Source organism: Micrasema longulum, unplaced genomic scaffold (assembly GCF_059751315.1).
Source record: "Micrasema longulum isolate JH-2025_06_02 unplaced genomic scaffold, ASM5975131v1 h1tg001149l, whole genome shotgun sequence".
In the NCBI taxonomy this organism is placed as follows: Eukaryota; Metazoa; Arthropoda; class Insecta; order Trichoptera; family Brachycentridae; genus Micrasema; species Micrasema longulum.
In genome coordinates, this window is record NW_028278336.1 from 328745 (window position 1) to 352851 (window position 24107).

Sequence of the window (24107 nt, forward strand, 5' to 3'; positions counted from 1 at the left end):
TTTTCAATAATTATAAAGTCAAATAAAATAATACCTTGCAGTAGCCTGGTGAGCTTGCTCTCCCTATAGCAGATAAAGCCACGATTGGTTCCGTCCCCGAGAGCCGAGATAACATTCCCTAGTGCAAGAAGTCCCTGGTTTATCTTTACCCCCTCCTTAAATCTGTTTCCCGTCGCTTTAGTCTTCTTGGATCTTTCGGAACCTGCCAGATCCACCAAATGAAACTTGGATGTGGTGATTTGATTCCTGTAGAAAGAAAGAATATTGCAATAAAATCCACCTAGACTTCAAAATATGATTATTTAAAACATTTTTGTACAAAGTAAGTTTATCAGCATACATGAGATTATTTGGCTGTCTTTATTCTGTGTACAGGCGGATAAAAGAGTGTGAATGTGTGTTCTGAGTGTGAAAAAAAATCAGAACCCTCGATACACATTTTTGACTTGATGGCGGTTACTCTGAGGTAAAAATCCTGAAAAAGGAAATCCACTTTGCCATGTAGTGATTCGTGGGTTTGCCTACCATTATTGAGATTCTGGGTTCAATTCCTTGCAGGATGAATGTAAAATATTTGCTTTAAAGTTGGTTCTACCCTGTAATATTTCAATGTTCCTAAACTGGCACCTGAAGCGTAAGAGAGATCACCTTACCTTCCATGTAGCAAAAATTATTTAGATACACTGCAATCGGAGTGTCGCTGCAGTGCCCTGTGCACCACTGGGTGCGAATAGGGAAATTATGATGATGATGATTTGGTTGTCCTTACTTATCTGATTTGTTCTCCTTGACGATCTGCAGAGTGAAGATGGCGTGACTGCGGCTAGACTGAGCGTTCATAGCCGTCGCTCCGGTGGCTCTTCCTGCCGAGCCTCGCATCAGACAATTCATGGTCTCATCAGCCGAAGATACCTTCTCTTCCGTCAGACCTATGTCAACATATAAATTATAAAAACACACATGTGCCATTCCGGTAAAACAATAATGCTGCTGTAAAATGATGAATATTTCAGAAAAGATGAAAAATGACTATTGATTATTTACAATCTAGTTTAAACAAGTTAACAGTTTCATTAGTAACGTTTTAATGTAAACATGAGTTGAGTATAAATAATTTCAACTGGCAGAAATTTGAATTATGTAGTTTTATATTTTCTAATACAGTATTTAAAATTACATAAAACACTCTTAATATTCAGACAATTTACATTATTCATGTTAAAGTGCAAAAGGTTTAAAGACTGGAGCAGCAACTCACTAACAAAGTTATGTCCACTCTGGACAAAGGGCCAGTAATCTCATGGAGTAGACTAATTTTGTAGGTATACGGGTAATTCTAGTGAAAATGTGAAGATTATGAATATTGATAAGCAATATACATTCACACTTATTTGTTTATAAATTTGTATAAACCACTTAATTTTTTTAAAATTACACTTCGACCGGTTTCGAGGTTACTACCTCATCGTCAGGAATTTAACTAACTTATAATTACACGCGTTGCTATTTATATAATAAAATATTGTATGAAAGAGACAGAAAATTGAAAGAGAGAGAAAGAAGATAAAATAAATCATAACGGGAATAGTTTTAAAAGAGGACTCGAAGTTAAATTTAATTGATTATTTATTATTTGAAGTTTTTGATTAATGGCTTTACTAATTTCTAATCGTTCTAAATTATCTAAACGTAAACCATTTTTATTGACATGCAAAATTTCTACACACGTTTCTTGATTAAATTCATGGTTTTCGGATATAAGATGATTTGCGAATTCTGAAAAATTATTATTACTCGGACATCTTATATGTTCTTTGATTCTAACTTTAAATTTACGTGAAGTTTTTCCAATATAGAAATTTGGGCAATTTAAACAATTTAATTTATAAATTCCCGAATGATTTAATTTATCATCCTTATCTTTACAATTTGTTGATATTTTACCTATGTTATTATTAGTATAAAAAGCTGGCCTAATATTGTTAGGTAAAATTTGTGCTATATTATTAGAAAATGAATTAATGTACAAAATTCTACGCCAGTTCTCATTTTTATTGGAAATATTTTGGGAACTGTATAAGTATTTTTTCCTATAGTTTAATTTAAGTTTTTTATTCAAAATATTGTCAATTAAATTTAGTTCATAGCCATTATTGAAAGCAATACTCTTTATAGTATTTAATTCTAAGTCAAAATTATTTTTATTTAGTGGTATTGAAGTAAGCTGATGTATCATAGAATGGAAAGCAGAGTGTTTATGTGATAAAGGATGATTAGAAGATTTATGGATGACCGCATCTGTATATGTCGGTTTTCTAAATATTTTAAATTCAATTTTATTTTTTGTATTAATTAAAGTTAAATCTAAAAAGTTAAGTTGTGAATTTGATTCAATTTCTAAAGTAAATTGTATTTTCTGATGGAAGGAATTTAATAAATTTAAAAATGAGTCTAATTGACGATCTGATCCAATCCATATACAGATGACGTCATTAACATATCTTCTCCACAATAAAACATTATTTAATAAAGGAGATTTACAATCAAAAATTAAATTTTCTAAATAATTAACAAAAATATCAGCAATTAATGGACTTGTTGGGGCACCCATAGGTAAACCTTCAGATTGGGTATATACTACATTATTAAATTTAAAATAATTTTGATTAATACATTTATTAAACAAACGTGAAAGATCGTCAGAGACATTTTTTGTGAGATCTGAATTATTTAAAATATTTGAAATGACATTTTTTGTTTCAACAGTTGGTATATTTGTAAATAAATTAACAATATCAAAAGACACTAATTTGGCATTTCTAGGTAAATTAAATTTTTTAAGAATATTGACCAATTCTAATGAGTTTTTAATAGTATAATTATGTTTGAAAATATCTAATGATTTTACTGCATTTACTGCATTTACTGCGTAAAATGTCATGCCACAAAGTGAAAAATGTTTTTGATAACAATAAAATATACATTCATTTCATTTATATCTAAATTCAGGTGAAGCACTTCGACATAGCTTTGAAAAACTTGAACATGTGAACAAAAATTGTAACAAAAAAAACTATTTGCAGTCCTCAAAAAAGGTTATCCTAATAAGGATGACTCGGTTCGACTCGACTGACATGACTCTTAACCCCTCAACGGACTTTGATAATATGTTTTTACCACTTGCTAAAGAAAATAAAATCTCAACCATTGAATATAACGATATTTGAACGCATTAAAAAATGGTTAAACATTTTAAAGTTCATCTAAGTCTTGCCCTATAAAGGGTTAAATATTTATATTGTATGTATTTTTTTAAATCATCCTAAATTATTTTTTAGGTTAGAATAGAAACAGTGGGGTCACTCTACAATATATTTTTTTAATATGTATTATCACTGTAAATAATCCAACGACTAATAATAATATTATGTCAATTTAAATGTTTAATTTAGACGCTAAATCTGAATAAACAAAACTTACCTGGTAATAAAATTCCACGATGGTCCTCTCTAATGTCTATAACATTTTGTTCTCTAGACTTGGTAGATAGCAAATCATATAGTTGTTCTTGGTACAGCTCCATAAAGGACACGGTGACCTTAAAGTCGAATTCCTCACTTTTAGATTCGACAAAGTCAAATATGTCTCCAACAGCTTGTGGGATGATTCCGGCATTGTACGCATCGCCATTACTGCCCGTGTAACAAGTTCCCATAGAGTAGGTCTTGCCAGAACCTGTTTGTCCATAGGCCAATATTGTGACATTGTAACCTAAAATCAACACAGATGTGATCATCATTTCCTTATCCGCATCGAGTGGAGCATCAGCACTACAACACAATACAATACTGCATATGCACTACAATAATTTTGTTGGCTTACATAATTTGACCTAGAAATGTTGCATAGGACTGTATGTCTATTTTACAGATAATAAAATTGACATAAAGTAAAATCATAAAAAGCAATGTTACTTACGACTCAAATTTTTAAAAATTGATATTAATAGTAATTTTATATTTAAAAAAATACCATTTGTCCTTTAACCCTATGTAGGGCAAAGGCCAAAATTGGTTAATATATTAACCAGTCACTTTGAGGGTCATATTTCGAATACCGCCCACAGAAATTTTAACTATATTACTTCAATACGTTGTCCAGAACGGTCGTTGGTTCAGTTATTTTTTCAACCGTGTGCGCGTAAAGTTGGCGCGGTTATCTAGAAATCCATGTGTTTATGCCGTTATCAAAACTGTTGTAAAAAAATGTAATTACTGATATTTATACTTGTATTTGTGATTGTTTAAATTCTATAATAAAATTTTGTAAAGAATATCTGTGTATTTTTGTTGCATAAAATTATTTTCTAACATGACTCTTGACAATCATTGTTCAATATATTGACCGATTAAAAATTTAGTTTTTCTGAAAATCTAAAAATGATTTTTTTTATCGAATTTATTTTATGTGGGCAATAAGTATTTTGAAATTCAAATTCTAAAATAATTCATTTGCCCTATAAAAGGTTAAACGACTTTTAGGGCAGACATTCTCAAAAAAGAAATTTTTAAATCTCGCAAAAAATAAATGGCCTAAGGGACACATTTATTTTTTTATTCCATTGGTCAAGAGGTAAATAAGACGGTGAGGAAACAACAAAACAAATTATCACACCATTCCTACATAGGGGTAAGCAGAGAGGATAGAATACCACTTCAATCTATCTTCCATGCAGACCTCGATCCTCTACATTCATACATCTTCTCACGCACGCACAATGATTTTTCCAATGTTTGGTTTGTTCATTTTTTTTTTTTTTAAAAGAAATATTTGCGCTCTTATGATTTACCAAAATATTTCATTTTTAGAGCCATTTTTAATGAGTTGTAAATAACTCACTATTAGAAAATGGAAATAAAGTTGGACTAGAGTGGGATTCGAACCACGGACCATAGGTCCGTAAGTCAGAGACACTGGCCACAGGACCACAACCCGATAGTCAAGTTGTCCATTCGCTTTACATGTCCAAACCAATGGAAAACTCCTTTCTTGATTTATCCTAATAATAACGCATCCCTAACTCTATGAGGCCAACAGCCCTGTGTTGAGTTGGGATACAACATGATGGAAAGTGAAAGCATGCATATTTTTAAAGAATATTAAAAATAAAAAAATATTACATAAACATGAAGTAGAGTATCATAATTTTTATTCTGCTTTTATAAATAATGTTATAGTTTAAAATATAAAAACGTCTTTAAATAAATATTGTTATCTGCATGTCCCTAAATGAGTTTCTTAAAAAAACCTCTTGGGAATATTATTTAAAATTATGTAAATTATGTTTTTCAATTTAATAAAAAACAAACATCTGGACAACACTCTTAATAGTATATAAATCTATGCAATGTCTCGCAGCAGTCTCTTGCAATGGTCTCCAAACTTGTCCAACATAAAAAAAACAAAAAATCCAAACTTGTACACATCTCTTGAAAATGTCTTTCGTTTTGGAAAACTTAATACATTCAACACTCTTGGGGCCACAAAGGAGAAATTTCTCTGAGCGAAAGTCATATGTGTTTTTGGTATTAAATAATTCAAATTACAGGAAAACCTCGTACGAGCATTCTGCTGGGATCTCCTCTTGTAAAAGCATTATAAGAAATGTGTCAATGTCTCTTTGAAAAAAAAATCCAACGTCCAGTATCTTCATAAATTGAAACAAAGTCTCAGGGGGGAAAGTTGGGGGACATCGAAGCATCACTCTAGGTATTAATTTTTGTATGTTTATTAGGGGGTTCATGATATAACACGTGCAACCTCCCCAGCCCACTATACCATAGGTTGCCACTGACTGGAAAAGAGCAAAATACACAGTTCTGAGTGCCAATGCCAAAGATGTTCCTAAGTGAGCAGAATACATGACACGGTTTTCTTAATTTAGAAACCAGCGATTGGACCTGACTATATTATTTCTAAATATGACAAAAAAAATTTGAAGGCCAAGTATTGACAATGCTAAGCCTGCATTTTAGAGGCTTGTCAGCAGATGGGAAAGAAAGGATATGGAAAGAAGTTATGAAAAATACTCAACACTCGGACCAATTGAGAAAAATGATTTCTTGGTTTTCTTTGAATTCCACGATTACTGTGTTCTCAGTTAGCCACCTAACCAACTGCACCACGGCGCCTGTTCCTGTATTCTGACCAAAATGACAATCCGGCTGCGACATCTGAATAGCATACCTTTAAAAAGCTTCTTCACCATATTTGATACGGCTGACTCGTAGAAAGTTCTCTGGCCGACTTCCGGGGGAAAGACATAGTTGTAGGTGAAGGCGAGTCCCTTGACCTGGACTTGCGACTCGCTAGAGAAGGTTTCCAGGCAGGAGACACATCCGCGCGTGACCTCGGACTCCACCAGTGGCCGGATGCGCAGTGCCACCTGCACGGTGTCGATGACCTCCTTGTCATCATTGCTCATCTTAAATAAATGTTACATTTCATATTACACGGGAACCTCTTTACGCGAGGTATACGTTCCACGCAGTAAAATGTATATAAACAAAAAGTACCTATACTAAAAACAATAACAATGGCGGATGGGCTTCCAGACATAAAAATAATTAAAATTTATTTCAGCACTGGGAAAACGTTTTTGAGAAGGGAATATGGAAGTCTAGGCATTTACAGGGCTTATGACCTGTCATTGGCTGGTTTAAGTGGCCACTTTACACACTGTGTAACATTCACCATTCTGCCTATATTTGACCATCTATATTCCTTCAATTATTTCATCTGTTGATGTTTAGGTAAAATTCTTCAATAATTACAGTTTAAGTAGGTATGAGTGGTGGCAAAAGTTGGTTTGCAACCAGTAGTCTTTGGGTAAGTCTGCTGGTTTTGGGTGGGCTGCCGGTGACTGGCCTTGACTGTCACCCGGGGGCATTCTGGTGCTCCAGAGAGTAGTAACTAACGTTTCCTATCACTGTCGACATAAAGGGGTTTGAAATGGGTGAAGGATTTATTTATTTATTTATTTTATTTATACTTTCCTTGGTCTCTACCTTGTAGAGGATGAGGGGTGGTTTTAGAGCGACAGTGAAAGGGACATTGAAAGTTGTAAATGTAAATATTTGTTCGCGCTTTTCCTTACTGAATTTGGTTGGTAAAGGATAAAATATAATCAATTCGTAATGAAAAACAAAAATTGCTTGCTTGTATGAGTGAATCCGAAGAAAGACATTTAGTCTTTAAAACGGATTCGGGTATGTGGTGGATGCTTTCAATGATGATGTTTATGAAATTAAAAAGTTGAAACCTTTATCGACGCGGGTAAGATTAATTTGATTGAATTATTTATTAGGCAACGCCTGAAAACATTTTTTCAATTTTTATATTTCTTCATGGACCAGGTGGATATATCAACAATGTTGGTCACACAAAAAAGTGGAAGCGTACTAAGTATTTTTAATTTTTAAATTATATTTATTGCAATAGAGAGGGAATATGGAAGTCTCATCGGTACTCCTGTACTCTTCGTCCGCATAGACACATGTTTGGAGTTTGCATTAATTAATTGGCAGAACAGTCAACAGTGAATTGAGTAATCACTTACACCAGCCAACACTTAACAAAAACGTTTTCCATCTGTGTTGAAACATCTACAATCTATGATTTACTTTTATTTTTCTCTTATCAAGAAATACTTCCCAAGTTTTATCAAGAGATGTGGAATTTTATTGAGGAATATAAACTGTGACTTAAACAACGAATCGTGAACTTTTTTCCACTTCTATCCCTTTAATCAGTGGATGGATAAATACAAATGGGGCAAAACTTATGCTTAAGTCTTGCAGGATGTCCCCTGGCACAGTGCGGGTTTAAATTGTACAACTCGGTTGAGCTTAGACTATACCCTATCTGTGTAAAGTGCTACAATTAATTATATAAATTAAAAACGTACTTATTGCTTAAGAAAGAAAGAAAGCAATACAACTTATCTGCACAATATTTTGCACTAATGTCAAAATTTCAATCATAAGCAATGTTGCAGAGAATTAAATTTTAGTGTACTTTAAAAAATAAACATAATATGATCGCCGGTATTTACACGTGTAGAAGCATCATCGTTTATGTTTATTGGATGATATTGTATTTAAAAGTTCACCAGCTAAAACTTACCGTCAACGTCTTTTAAAGCAATTTGAAAGATTCTAACGCACAAATTAAACGAAACGATTAAAACAAATAAACAGTATGCGAAATAGATTCCTTCTAATTAACAAATATTGAGAAAATACACTATAAAATTCAAGAAACGGCAAGAGCACGGACGTTTCACAGACTTCAACCGCCGACTTTTGAAATTATTTAAGTTTTTATTATTCTTGTTTTGTATTTCTCTTTTCTCTGTGCTTTCCTACCAGCGATATTCCATAGACAATAAAAATATATCAGACAGTATCTACTTGGATTTGAGTATTACACTTCAAGGTAACCATACATATTATTTTAAATATGTTATGGATAACTTATTTAGCACCATTTTCTACTAAAGGGTGCTTTAAAAAGTGATTCTATGATTTTGATTTATGTTCTAGTTGAAATTCAAGTAAAACTTTAACGGATTTACTCAAATGATTTTGATAACGGATGTTTTTTTTTCCTTGACATAACTTTATGTAAAAAGTTATTAATTTTTGCATGGATATGAAAATAAAAGAAATCAAAAACTTATTCAGGCTTTTATTATTTCTGTCAACAAGCCATCTGGCTTTTCATATCTTAACATTTTGTCAAGTCATAAAAATACAGTTGAAAATATACCATATCAGTCAAATTGACAAGTAGAAGTAAATGTAGGTATTGGATGAATAAGTTTTTTTTCGTTGGAAAAAAAAATTAATGGACTCCGTTTTTATTTTACCAATATGCCTACGCGTAACTTTTGATGCCAGGGGTGAAATTATGAATCTTTCCTACCCCGTAAAGAGTGATTAGTTTAAAGATTTGTTTTTTTAAGCGATGACACTTCGCTTCATATAATAGCCACACAAATGATTAAACATCAAATAATTTATAAAACTGCGTCAAAAACGGAAATTAAACTAATACGGTTTGTTCAATTCAACTTATTAAGTGTTTTGGAAAATGCTTACGGTCGCAATAATGTTCTAAATGAAAATCATCATATTTGATTTCACGTGTTCATATTTTTTGACGTTTAATCATCAGTTTAGTCATATATGAAGCAAAAATAAGCCGCATGGAAAAAAAAATATCCCCAAATTACACACTCTCAAGGGAATAGAGAAGATTCATAATTGCACCCCTGGTTTATAAGTAAGGCTAGTTAAGTTATTTTTTACTGATTTTTTTTACAAAATAAGTATAAAATTACAAATGTTTTGTGCTTACTCAATTAATAATAACATTTTTACCTCTTTAATAGGGTAAAAACTCGTGTTTAGTGAAATGATAAAGTGATAACACATGAGGTTTTAATTCCATAAAGTATCAAAATTTATATTGCAAATGAACTCTCAAATGAGAAAGTTCAGCCCTACGGGAAATTGTAGATACATTTTTCATTATTACACGGTAAAAATTAGAGCATAAAATTGTAATGCGAAGTTTCTTGAAAACGTATAAAAATGTATTTTAACAAAAACGAACTACTTTGAATGACGTCAATAAAGTATTTCTGAATCAAACAATGATCTTAAAACTTTAAAAATCATAGCGCCGATACATAAAAACTAAAAAAATAAATTATTTTGTAAAACATAAACATATTTTTTTTAAACCACTGAACTTCCTTATTGGTAATTTTCATATTAAAAGGAAAGTATAATTTCATAAAAAAATGCATATCAGTATCGTAGTTAAAAAATAGTCCAAATAAATCTTGTGTGGGTGGAGTCAACACCGCCTGGAGGGGGTTTAGCTGGAGTCATTTTTCATTCAAATTTATTTCTACAGTTACACGTTTTTCAAGTATTAGAATCTGTGATTCCAAAAATCTTGTGGATAAAATATTTTATCGATAGTCGGGTTAAATCGTAAGAGCGAAAATATTTTTTTCTTAAAAAAAAATAGTAGGTTATATTGACGACCAAATCGAATGTCAACTGAACATGTGTTTTGCTGAAAACTTGTCAGTTTTGTTAACTTCACATTATTCTTTCCTCTCTCATTGTCTCATCTCATGACAATCGACCGTCATTTCATATTGGACACGTTGAGTAAATGAACGCAGCCATAACTTCAGTCAATTTCAGTAATTCTTTTCAGCGAAGGTTACGAGTTACGAGTTTTCGGTTTTCGTTTTCAGTAATGGTCGCCGGTCGGAGTGAGGACGTCGGGTTTGCGAATTCCGCTTTTCCGAAAATGGAGTCGAAACCTTCAAATAAAGTGACAGTTGTTTTGGGAGCTCAATGGGGGGATGAAGGAAAGGGCAAAGTGGTTGACATGTTGGCCCTTGAAGCCGATATTGTATGCAGGTGTCAAGTAAGTTTTCATATAAATTTTATTCATGAAAGCATGTGATTTTGCCATTTTTTTGCGAATTTGTAATTTCCCCCTCCTACTAATGAATTTTCTGTTTAAAAAATATGATGCTGCTCTCATATTAAACATCATAAATACTTTACTAATTATTTTCGTCTAAGATTTGTAACATGACATTTTTGTCGATCCAATAATTTAAGGTTATGTTACTGTCTTGTTTGTATTTCGAAAAACGGTTGACGGTGAAATAAGAAAATGTAAAAATATTAGTATTTTCTCTAAATTTGCCATTTTTTATTTCCGAACTCGGAAATAAGCGTACTTTCAAAGTCAAATATTATGTCGGTATAAATAAAAAAGTTTGATGTTTACTATAAAATTTAATGTTCTTATTACATAAGACATCACATGTTAGGCGGCCGCGAACGTAAATATGTATAATACAAATTATGTATTTTTTATTGTTGTAGCTACTCTCTATAAACGAAGAATTCACTCGGTTTTGGTAACTCGCCAAAAATATGTCGGAAATCATATCATTATGCTAATGATTTTTAATTAGGTAAATAATCTTATTAAAATTCATGTTAACGCTGTAATGATGGTATTGTAACACCGGACAGTATTTTGATACATTATCATGTTTTAAATTTTTTTTTATTTTATTTATTTATTTTTTCATTCAAAAATACAAAATTAAATATTTATGAACTTATTAAGGCTTTTTAGGCTATGCCCGTGTCAAGTCACAATAAATAACAATAAAAATACATAGTAAAATTAAATATATCAAATTATAATGACATAGAATAACAATCTAGAAAAAAGGTAAATGTAATAAATAATCAAATTCCAAAGAATACAATGCAAAAAAGATAATCAGATACAAATTAAGAATCACACATAATCAAATATACAAAATAGTGGTATCATTAAAATCAACAAAATAATAGTAAAATATAGTAGTATTAAAAAAAAAAAAAATAAGAGTATCATTTAAATCGACAGAAAAAGAAAATATAAATAAAAGCATAATTGAAATGATAATTGAGATATGTATTATAGAAACTCACTCAATACCATAGTAAGAAATATAAGAGATAGGAGCAATACATCATATGCCAAATAATAGTACATACTAAATTAAATTAAACAAAAATACACAATGGAAAAAAAAACATAAAAATTATCAATATATATAAAAAGCAAATAAAAGTAACCTATCGTTTATTCTAGTTTTTTTATCTGATGTTTTTTTAGGCATGTCCAGAAAATGGGCCAATGCGAGGGTAGGTAGGTATTTACTGCTTAATTTTGAATTTTAACAAAGAGGAAGTCCAGTATTTTAAAAATATTTAATAATAGACATAAAACTAAGCCATTTTTATTTTATTTTTACGTATCGTATTTTATGCTTTTCTAGAGTTTTGTAATTTAGACATTACTCCGCCCGTACTACTACTACCATCGTGCCATTTCCCCGTAGGCGTAGGCAGAGAGAATGGACCGCCACACACGTCTAGGAGCTTCTTCCATATTCATACATCTTGTCATACCTGCACTTCGGTTCTGTCTGCTTCTGACATGACCAGACTTAAGATTTTGGTTTATCTGATCATGCCACGTCTTCCTTGGTCGTCCTCGTCTCACGTTACCGTTGACTCCGTCCGTGACGTCACGAATTCCAAATCGTGAGTTTTCCTGACATTTAAAGGGAGAAGGTCTGTCAAAACACACTAAACGTTGAAAAAGATGGCAGCCCGGAAACAAGAAATCTATCACAACAGATAGCAACGCTAAAATTGATTGGTTATTGTTCACATATGAACCTGTGACGTTTCAAAATACCTAGTTCGTTTTTATTATTTTTTTCATACATTTTCGAGAAACTTCGCCGCTATCCTTTTTTATATCTAATTTCCCATAAAATTGCCGTTTTTTTATTATTGTTTTCACTGAATTAATCGAAATATTGTCCCCTATTATCAAGCATAACTTTTTAAAAAAATATTATTATTTTTTATATATTTTATTCCCTATCTATTTATATAATTTGTTAGTTTGAAGGATCTCAGAATTTGAATGTGTAATCTAATCACCTCATTATATTACTCACAAAAATACACATGTACAAAAATAATAGTTAAATGTTTATGTAACTTGGAATTCAGAATTCCCTTGTTATTGAAAGTAAATATATATCGATGAACCACCTTTAAAATAAATATAAATCGAACTCGGGACCTGAAGCACTCGATTTACTTTTTCAGGATTTTTACCTGAAAGTAGCCATCGAGTCGAAGACACGCGTCCAGGGTTCTGGTTCTATTTCACACACAGAGCACAAAACTTCATCATTCAACCGCCCGGACACGGAATAATTTGATAAAAAAATGTATATATATTGAAAAAAAATATTTGCGTTCTTATAATTTGCCTAAATCATTTAATTTTGTAAGTAAAAATTCTTGATGGAAGTTCATTGTAATTTATTACCCATAGAAATAAAAGACGAGTGATACTTTAATCCACAAATTTGGAGTTTCGAATGACCGATTTCATCGCTTTCGCGACATTTTCGAAACTAATATCTTTAAAGGAATTTGATGTATTTATACAAAAGAGGATTGAAAATTATAACATAAAATTAGATTGTTTTTGTCTTAAGAATCATTAACAAAATGGTTCGGGTTAACTAATGAGTTTTTATAAATACATTGAATGTTCTCTGTTTTGAATTCCTTAATAAAGATACCAATCTCGAAGATGTCGCAAAAGCGGTCACTGGATATTAAAATTTTGTGGATTAAAGTATTACTCGTCTTTTATTTCTAAAATAAAGTTGCCTAAATGTTTAAATTTTGGGACAATTTTCAACGAGTCGTAAATAATTAACTATTTGAAAAATGGGAAATGGGAGTCCGCAACCTAGTCACGGAACCACAACCCGATTACCGTATATTTTGGACCACAAGACGCACCTTTTTGCTCTGAAAATTCAACCAAAAATTGGGGTGCGTTTAATGGTCCGCAAAATACGGTATAAGTATATTTATTTTAAATAAATATTTACATTCTTATAATTTACCCAAGTATTGGGATATGGTTAATTTTAATTATGAGCGCTATCTACCTCGGTATGTTCTACCGACTTGTAATATCGACGTCATATGATCGAATCCAACCAATAAATGACCCCGAAAATTTAGTCCGCGTTCCTTACTTTATAAAAATTTAAAATAGTTTTCATTTATAAGTATTTTAAATAGGCTTCTGTGATAAAAGTGCCCACTTCAAAGCGTTTATAAACTCCAATAAGTCCCAATTCAAGCAAAAAATGCTCGCTTAAAAATGATTTTTATATGACTTGTCAATTACCAAAACGGTATGCGATCGTCTGTATTTATCTACCGAGCAATTACAAAGCCGGCTCGTTTAACATCTCGATACGTATACTCAGAAAGATAGTAAAACAGATTGAAAAAATAAAATAATTATTATTTATTTTTTATAGTGGCAACATTTTACGCCTAGATGCTTGTATATGTTAATAGAGCAGAATATAGCCACATTATCTGTGCATCTAGGCATTCGTTTTAAAAACGGACAGTTATGTCAGAATTAAATACTACTTCAAAATCGACTTATTTCTCTTTCATATTTTTAGTAGGATTTAAAAAAAAAATGACACCCTCTGAACGATTCAAAATTTAAATAAATCGTAATCAAAGGCAAAATTGCTTGGTGGAGCAAATTTTTTCTCACTTAATGCGTATCGAGGGGTACTCGATCCGTCGTGTCGGTACAAATCGATGTACTTGCTTTAAAACTTGATGGTGAGTGGGATCAGTAATGTATCTTCGTAATCGCTCGAAAGAATTTATCTTCAACTATGTCGTCATAATAAAGCTATGCCACTTTAGTGCGTAGATATGTGTACCGTGACGTACGCTTTTCCTTGTGGGGGGTCGGTAGTGTATCTTCGTAATCGCTCAAGAGAATTTATCTTGAACCATACCGTCATGGTGAAGGTATGACGTCCTTAGCTTCCCATCATAATCGCGGCCCAGGATCTTAAAATAATTAAACGGGACATTTCCTACACGCTTGTTAAGGAACACTATTTTAATAACAAAACGATATAATGCAATGGATCTCATTATTTTTGTGTGATAAAGTATTTGATACGTTATTGTTAAAGATAAATAAGAAAAAGTATCTACTACGATAATATAATTTTTGGTAAAATCTAAAGAGAAATAAAGTTAAAAAAACACTAAACATTTTACTGAATATGATTAACCATTATTTAACAGTTCTAATAGTATTTAAATTTGTTACGACAGAAAGAGGAAAACATTTTTGAGAAGGGTATACGGAACTCTAGGCATTTGCAGGGCTTATGACCTGTCATTGGCTGGTTTAAGTGGCCACTTTACACACTGTGTAACATTCACCATTCTGCCTATATTTTAACATCCACATTTCCTCAACTCTTCCATCAGTTGACTTTTGTGAAGTAAAAGAGCGGAAACCTTTATCAATTGTACCTACTTGGCAACGCCTGAAAACGATTTTTCATTTTTTATACTTCTCCCCGGGGAGGAAGAAAATCCAGCCTGTCTACAAACATTTGGACACGCTCAAAACATTTAAGGTCTAATGGTGTTCACTGTCCGCCGGATTCGACTCCCGACATGGTCTACGTGAAATGTTTATTTAAAACAGTATTTTTTCACTAAACGTAAAACTGATCATCTCACCGTCATGTGACGAAAATATTCAAGATACGCTGCGATTGGTGTACCATTAGCCGTGAAAAGGGAATAATGATAAATGGTGTCTATCAGCTTAACCTCGAGTGTCTGGCCACCTTGCATAATCGTTTACCGGTTCAGCGATCATCAACCGTAGTCGCTAGTTGCTGCCTGCTGCCTGCTTCTACTGCGATACCCTGACTATCGATTGCACGGATTACATAATGTCCACTGGCACATGACATTGTGATACGGACACAGACCTTCGTGCTAGACGACTGGAGATATCTCTTGTGCCTTCTGCGCCTATCTGTGCCTATCTGTGCCTATATGTGCCTCTTTGTCTACTCGATGCCTATTTTTATTAGCATTATTTGAGGAAAAGTTTCATTTCGTGATTTGGCACAAGGTCGGAATCTCCGACCGCAGCCCGCAGACCCTGCCACCCCCCACCCCTCTCCCGAACATTTACATCGACGGTTCTCAAACATGTGGACCCCCTTTTAAAACAAAATCAGACCATGATCCCCAAGCATTTTGATATTCAAAATGGCAATAATTATTGAAATTACATTTTTTCTTTTAAAAAAAAACAAAAAAAAAACGCTTTTTTCGCCGATGAATCAGCTTTGTGTTTGTGAGTAACATTCGTAAGTCTCCACGAGGACTAATTATTTCCAGTCGTTTCGTTTTTCCTGATAAGGTTAATAACTGACATTCACTACACATTCTCACATACATACATACATAACCAATACAACAACACTTGCGTGAACTTCATAAACAGGGAGATGACGCATACAAAGTTGCTTATCAAACGAAGAATTAAATACGAAAAAAAATTAGGAAACGTAATGCGTCTGAATTTAATAACTCGTAATAATGTAGTAACTGAAATAATTTTTCACAGTATAATGTAAGTTATAACTAGTTAAAGTTTTTTTACAACTAAGGTAGGTCTGTCGAATTACGCCTAGACGCTAATTACGCCTATAATCAAGAAATCCTATGTACGCCATCGCCAAAATGAATCTTAATACCTATAGTCCTTAAAATGTAACATGATTAGAATGACAGTTGTCAGAAAAAGTGACGACATAACTTTGTAGTAACGTCAAAGGAGTTATTTATATTGACACACGAAAAATAATTTGTATCTGGCGTGTTAATTTTTTTTTTATTACAATGCTTGAAACATTAATCATAATTAATATATAAAACCAGCTTTAAAACTAAAATAAACCTATTTATTAACGAAGTTCTTACAAGGTTACATCATTTTGCAAAAACGTTAGAGATGGGACAAATTGATCAATGTAAATTGATCGAATAAAAAAATTATTCGTTTGATGTTGTTCATGAAAAAAGTATAAATGCCTCATTTTTGGTGAACAATTATGTTAAACACACCATAATAGGCTTGTTTTTTCGTTTTTATATCAATTTTCGGAAACAGAGTTTCATGATTACATGAAATAACGGATAAAATTGATTTGATCAGTGATCAGTAATTTCTCATCACTAATGAAATTAGTTTGACAGCTGTCCATCTAATCGAGCTATATTTTAAGGACTATACGTACTAAGATTAACACCTCTCCTCGCAGTCTCGAACATCGCAAGCGGCGGCGGCGTCCCCCACCCCGCGAGCTAGTAGCGAACTGAGTTTCTGTGACGTTTTTACCAACACAAAGCAGGATATTCGCAGTATTTATTTATTATTGGGATGAGTGTTGCACGCAAATCTAATGCTTACTCGTTAAGATAACTATTTTCTCGCCTGTAACCAGCTTGTGTACTAACTTTATGCGATCGGTTATTGATTTTATTTAAATAAATGTTGGAATGTATGAAGACGGGTAATTGCGCCTAGGCGGTATTACCCATACCAAATACTACCCTAGGCGTATTAAATACTGCCTATATAATGCGATTTTTATCCGAATTTTGTACATCTTGGGTGGTGTATTTTGCTTTAACTAAGGTTAAATAACCCCTAATGTTGTTTTTTTATTTAATTTCTTATTTTTGTTAAAATTACTTCTCTAGAGACAAGTTTATTAAGTTAAAAATATGTGCCATTGGAAAAATATAATAATTTATGTTATTATCTTAGTAATTGAAGGTTATTTTTATTGGACCCTGGATTTGAAAACAAAACTAAAATTAAAAGAATTGATGATTATGATACTTATCGCAATCTAAAGACTGAAATATGTTCCTAATTTTTAAAATAAACTAACACTATTAGAAAGTTGTGATAAGAAAACTATTGTAGACGTAATCAAACCTCAGTAGTTTAATTCTGCCATAACCACCGTGTTGAAATTTTGTTATTCTTTGTTTGTTTGCCGTAAACAGCATTATTTTTAATTGTTTATTTCATTCATTATTTATCAACCCTTTGGTACGCACACCTTTTTTCTCCTATATGTAAATATAAGATACATTAGTTTTTAGTAAATTGAGTTACATGATCGCCTTCTGGGGAACTGGTTACAAGACAGACATAACAAGAATACAAAGACAACAAAATAAAATTCTTAAACTAACATACAACCTACCCTACCTGACCTCTACGACTGAACTGTACAAAAAAACACACCAGTTTGACATAAACTACTTTACTAAAATTGAGACCTTAAAAATTGTGCACAAAATAACACCGGGAAACATACAAGACGACGACATAATATTAGTCGAAAATGCTGACATACACAAATATAACACCAGACAACAACAACACTATCATATTAAAAAAGCAAAGACAAACACAGGACAGTCAAAAATACTACATAATGGACTTAAACACTACAACGACCTACCTTACTACTTGAAAACTTTTACTGGAGACAAATTTAAAATCAATCTGAAAAAGCACATTGTGACTGAACTAACGAGACTAGACGAGACATAAAATGACTAGACAATATTAAATTTCTAATGTAACCCTAACGGGTTTTTTAAAATTGTAAATAAATAAAAATAAAAAACCCTAAGTAGGCGTAATTTGACAGACCTACCTCATCTAAATAAATGCATTACATACAATATTCACACACACATTTGATTCACGATGGAAATTTGATACAAAAAATGTTTTCTTACGCGCGATAAAAATTAGAGCACTAAATTGTACGATAAAGTTTTTTGAAAATGTATGAAAAAAATTCAATATTCTAATAAAAACGAACTACTTTGAACGACGTCACTAGTTTATATGAATCTACCAATGATAAGAAAGTTGTGAAAGGTATCCGGTTTACAGTAAGTCGGCGGACCAATCGGCAGAACTGATCGAGAAAAAGTGGAAGACCTTGATTGACACACGCGGAGTAATTTCAGAAACACAAAACTCAAAAAAATCGTAAAATAATATAAAAACTGCACTGTACACAAATGTGTCACAAATATTTATTTTTATATTGAACCTTTCGTGGACCCCCCATGTTATCTTCGCACCCCGAAATTATTATCAATTTTCCACTGACCCCTCAGCGGTCGCGGAACCCCTGGAACCACGTTGGAAACCACTGATTTACTCTAACTGCTGAATCTAGCCAACAAAACAAACGATTACATTTTGACATTACGTCTCCGCATCATTTTGATTTATAATCGGATTTAGGCCACGGTTTTTCTCGTTAATAAATCCGCAAGTTTATTAGGCGTGCAATAAGCCGTTCATTATTCTGTCCCAAGTTTTGAGGTGAGATGTCTGACACTTCTCATTTGTTAATCAAATTATTATTCATTATATTAGTAAAAAAAATAGGCAATGATGTAATCTTGTAACTTCTAACATGCAAAATGATGATTCATGCGATAAAATATAAGAGAAGTGGGATTTTTTGTATTTCTGAAATAACTGCGCGGAGGTTCTTCTCTGTCAGTTCTTCCAATTGGTTCGTTTTGCGGTAAACAAACCGGAAATCCTTCACAGCTCTCATATCATTGGTTGATTCATGTGAACTAATGACGTCGTTTAAAGTAGTTCGTTTTTATTAAAATAGTTTTTATTATTTTTTTCGTACATTTTCAAGCCGAACAATTTAATGCTCTAATTTTTACCGCGCGCAAGAAAACATTTTTTGTATCCAATTTCCCGTAGGGCTGAAGTTCCCCATTCAGTGCTTGCCACGCCCACGGTCACTCTAGAGACAGCTATGTCCAGCGACGATTGTTTCATATATGTGTATAATAAACATAACAAAACATATGTTTTTAACAGAGGCGGTTCCTTAGTATGTGCATAAGTGCAGTGTACTGCCAAGTAAAAATATTATGTGTAAATAAGTTATTATTTTTATTGATAGTAAAAATATGTTATAGGTACAAAGAAACAGGGATTCGTTGCAATATTATACTCGTACTAACATCATAATATTCGATACTAGCGCCAAAAGATCTAGCGAGATCGAATCTAGCGGATGATTTTCTCATCTTGTCTACGCATGCGCATCGTCCCCGTGCATATTGTGTTTTGCACAATTCTTTATTCTGAATTTGTATGAAATATACCATATCTCCTAAAATCGACATTCGAGCAAGATAGACAACGCTTCATACCGGTGAATCGTGCGTTAGAGGGAGAAGATAATATACATACTCCGGGCATTGCCAACACATGCGCAGATTTGAAGTTCGTTTGTAATATCACTTTGAACATGCGTAATGAGATGATATTAGTACGAATTTAGTTGATTTTTTATTTAGTTACCTGCAACGTGCGTATAATGTTAGGTGCATTTAGCGTTCCTGGTTCCGATGCGGGGGAATACTATTGCTCGTCTATCACGTCAGACCTTTACATATTGTTATAATATTATTGAACTAAATTAGTTGACAACATATAAAGAAATGCACTGTCAATGTTTTCGGTCAGGAGCCGGCAGTGGTTTTTAATTAAAAATATCCACCACAAAAACTGTTCGTCGAATTGACGAATGCTTAGGTTTAATGGGGTTCATTCGAACGTTAGGTGTCCAGGGTTAAAAAACAAAATGGAGCGTGATGTGTTCGCTATTTGATGGTCATTTGAGAAAAACAGCTTAATTTATCATTATGATTATGAAGAGTGTAAGCATTAAGTAACACTTATATTTCTCATGTAATCTAAGACTCGTAAGTTCGTGTGAAACGATAGAGTTACTTTCATGTCACCGATGCACAGATTGAGATAAGCTAATTTCAGTTTTTTTCATCCCATGTGTATAGTCGTCAGTCACTCATCACCAGATAAGAATGCCATGCTCACATAGTGGCCGTATAGTAAAACATGTCTAAGCGTCGGTATTCTTATCTGGCGAAGACCACAGTACCGTCAAACATGACAATTTTGCCCAGCCATGACAATTTTGCCCACTGCCGAAATCCTTAACAAAATCAAGTTTTAAAGTAAGAAATGTTTCTGGTATCATAAACATTACATTTGGTAAGTATATTTTGATAGTTCCATGGCAAAACTAAATATTTAGTTTACCGCCAGCTTCAGTTGATCACTTGAAATTTGAAGTTAAACTTGAAGGTCTGTTTGTGTATATCTACAAATATTGTCAAAACTTTTGTTGTTGCGGAGTTTGTGTTGAAAGGAGCCAAGTAAGTTTTATATATTTCATTGCATACATAATAAAGACGCTATAGAACGTATTTCTGTATATCTATTTGAACAAACACAATAGATATTTAAGTGGGCAAAATTGTCTTAGATTTCTTAGCTAGTGTTTTGTCAATTTTGCCCGCGTCTAGGGTTGTCGCTACATACTACATTGAAAAAACATTATCCAAAGAAGTAGAAAAAAAAAGTAGAAAACATAAAAGAAAATCAAGTAAATGGCAAAAACATGATTTTAAACGAGGTAACGGGATGTTTTGTTCAAACTGGCCCACAAATCAGATTTTTTGCCAAAGATTTAACAAATAAGATTTAAAAATCTGATGGGGGTTTCAACTCAAATAGACGCTGAAAATGATAAGCTAGTTATTCTGTTCATTTAAACTTTTTACACCACACAGCAATTGGTAAACAATCCATCCGATTTTTCTTCGCCACCAGGATTTTGACCCTACATACACCTTTTGGAGGAGAACATTAAAAAAAATGTCATAGCGACACGGAAACAACAGACTTTGATGCCTACTCAGTTGATGAATCGACAGATTTCGAGACATTCATCATAAGTAATTACGACGAATATGCACAACGTCCCTCCGAATCTTCGGCCGAGGAAAACGACAAAGCAGTGTCTGATCCAATTGAAATTAATAACGGTGAAGAAGTCGCTTTCGTTGTAGTAAAGTTTAACACTGTTGATACGCAAAATGACAAATATTATGTCGGTTAAGTTATCAGCGCATCAACTACCACAATTTTAATATTTTAATGTCATTTGTAAGACGCAAACGTAATGGAGCTTTGTGTGATCTCAAGTTGAGGATATTGCTGATGTATTTAATTGGAACATAGTGAAATCTTTACCTGAACCTGTAATCTTGCGTCAAGGTTTTCATAAATTCAATGTAAATTAAAAACTGCAAGATTGAGTCATTTTCTGTGAGTAAATTAAAAATTGTTTTACAAAAACCAATTTTAATTTTACCTTTCAAAAATAATTTAAACCATTAAAAAAAATGTAAGAATATCCGACCACATTTTAGAAAGTTTTATTTATTAAATTTGCCAGCTTTTTGTGAAATTATGAAGACTTATTTTTTGTTTTAAATTTTTTTTGTAAAAATATTTTTAACAGTCTAAAGAAAAAAATAAAACATAAAAAATATTATGAATTCTGTACAAAAAATACAATTTCAAAGTATAGGTAATCTAGCAATTAATTGCACTGCTGTACAAAAAAAATAAAGATTCTTTTTTTCTTCTACATACACATTTAAAGAAAAATCGTTTTGGGGGCAAGTTCCCTTAATTATGAAAATCGCATCAGAACTGAAATGGTTTGTAAAAAAAAAAAAAAAAATGGCTTATGCATAGTCAAACACGAACAAATTAAAAGGATTAGAGATAAACTCCTTTGGTTTTGTTAAAAATCCAATTATGTGCCAACCCTGGCCCACAAATCCACATTGTATAGAAAAATTAAGGAAATAGTTGACAATTTTGCCCACCGGGTTTTTTCATTGATTTTATAATGGTGATGCCTCAATGATGCTATTGTTTAAACATAAACAGTTTTTTTCGCCCAAAAAGTAGTAATAAACCGTATGATAAGGATGATAAAACCAAAAATAACAGTTAATTACCAAGTGGGCAAAATTGTCAAGTGTCATGTCAGTGGAGATAATTTTGCCCAGCATGTTTTTTCTTCTAAAATTGCATAAATAAAAGAAAAGCAAACGTTTTGTACTTGTAAAAATGCTCAGAATAATTAGTATTACTATTCAACAAAATGGATAGGATTAGTCCTATACAAAAAAATTATGATATTGTAAAAGTTTGTTAAAACTGGGCAAAATTGTCACGTTTGACGGTAACAAGAATCATTACTCCTCTGGTGATTCACAATGATAAAATGGCGGAAAAAAAACGAGACATTTTAAACATAATATTATATTTTATTGCTGGCAGCCTTTATCGTTGAATGCCCTGGATTGTTATCGTTTTTTTAAGATTTTCGAAATGGCCATATTCGGGAAATATGTTCCATTTGATACGTGTAGTTATCATTTTGTCATTCTTATTCTAAGTATGGCCACAGAGGGGTCAAAGTTTTTTAAAATATGTATTTTAGGCAATATTTTAAATTACAAAAAACAAAATTAAAACTCATGTTTACCGGTTGTCTACCGGTTTCGAGACGTACTCGTCTCTTCGTCAGGACACCAATTAAGCCAACATGCAAAACATTCACCATAGTTGTTGCACAAAATAATAAAACCGACACGACATGCATTTTAATAAGCACGTGCACTGATTAGGACAAACCTGCACTGATTAGATTATGAAAATATTTTATGTTGTGGGAGAAATAGTGGTGGACATAGAAAAGTCAGTAAGTGGTTATATACAAATATTTAATAACATTTAGGAAATATGTATTTATTGTCTTCAAGAAAAAAGAATAATTACTTTGGCGGACTTATTGCTATAAGCAATATCTTCCAGCCAACCAAAAAACAGGTATTCTGGTCTTTTCCACCCCCTAGAGTGATTAATTTAAAGATTTTTTTTAAAATACGACATCTCTTCGCTTCGTATAATGAATGGCCACACTGATTATTAAACGTCAAATGATGTATAAAACTGCTAATAAAGTGTTTTAGGTAATGCTTAAGGTCGCAATAATGTTCTAAGTGAAAATCATCGTGTTCATATATTTTGACGTTCAATCATCAGTGTGGCCATATATGCAGCAAAAATTAGTCGCATGGAAAAAATAAATATCCCCAAATTAACCACTCTCTAGGGGATAGAGAATTTTTATAATTGCACCCCTGGTCAATAGAATAGTTTTCGTAAATATAGTTTTTCCGTCAATGAGCAAGTTTTGAGCCTTTTTTAAAGATAAATCGTTACTAGATATTGCTGTTTTAATTTTTACGTAGCTGCCTAAGTAGTAACTATTAACTGATTTTCGTACGAAAATAATTAAATTTCAAACATTTACGGAAATCGGTATGTTTCTGGTATTATCACTGATAAATTAAATGGAGTGTAGAGTTGAGCCGCTACTTGTTAAGTGGGTTGAGCCAGTCACTGATAAGATTAACTCTTTATGATTTTTCTTCATTCTGTATGTGTACGGAATACGTATTTACGTAGCGAACATTTATACCCTAGTACAGTGTTTTTCAACCTTTTTTCAATACGCGACCCCCTTACGA

At 32.4% G+C, this 24107-nt stretch overlaps 2 protein-coding genes across 3 annotated transcripts in view; one reads left to right on the plus strand and one right to left on the minus strand.

The window, feature by feature from the left end:
- Klp3A (kinesin-like protein 3A) overlaps positions 1–8386 on the minus strand; it is a 29276-nt gene extending 20890 nt beyond the window's left edge. For both annotated transcript variants that reach the window (XM_088233761.1, XM_088233760.1), the window contains exons 1-5: positions 8185–8386; positions 6247–6484; positions 3481–3771; positions 770–929; positions 35–246 (exon numbers count right to left, since the gene is read on the minus strand). In XM_088233761.1, coding sequence (XP_088089887.1) covers positions 35–246; positions 770–929; positions 3481–3771; positions 6247–6484 — 901 coding nt within the window. In that variant the 5' untranslated portion in view covers positions 8185–8386. The remainder of the gene's footprint in view (positions 1–34; positions 247–769; positions 930–3480; positions 3772–6246; positions 6485–8184) is intronic.
- Positions 8387–10276: 1890 nt separating this feature from the next.
- The window catches only part of Adss (adenylosuccinate synthetase), a 32657-nt gene continuing 18826 nt past the window's right edge, over positions 10277–24107 (plus strand). The window contains exon 1 of the mRNA XM_088233781.1: positions 10277–10512. Coding sequence (XP_088089907.1) covers positions 10339–10512 — 174 coding nt within the window. The 5' untranslated portion in view covers positions 10277–10338. The remainder of the gene's footprint in view (positions 10513–24107) is intronic.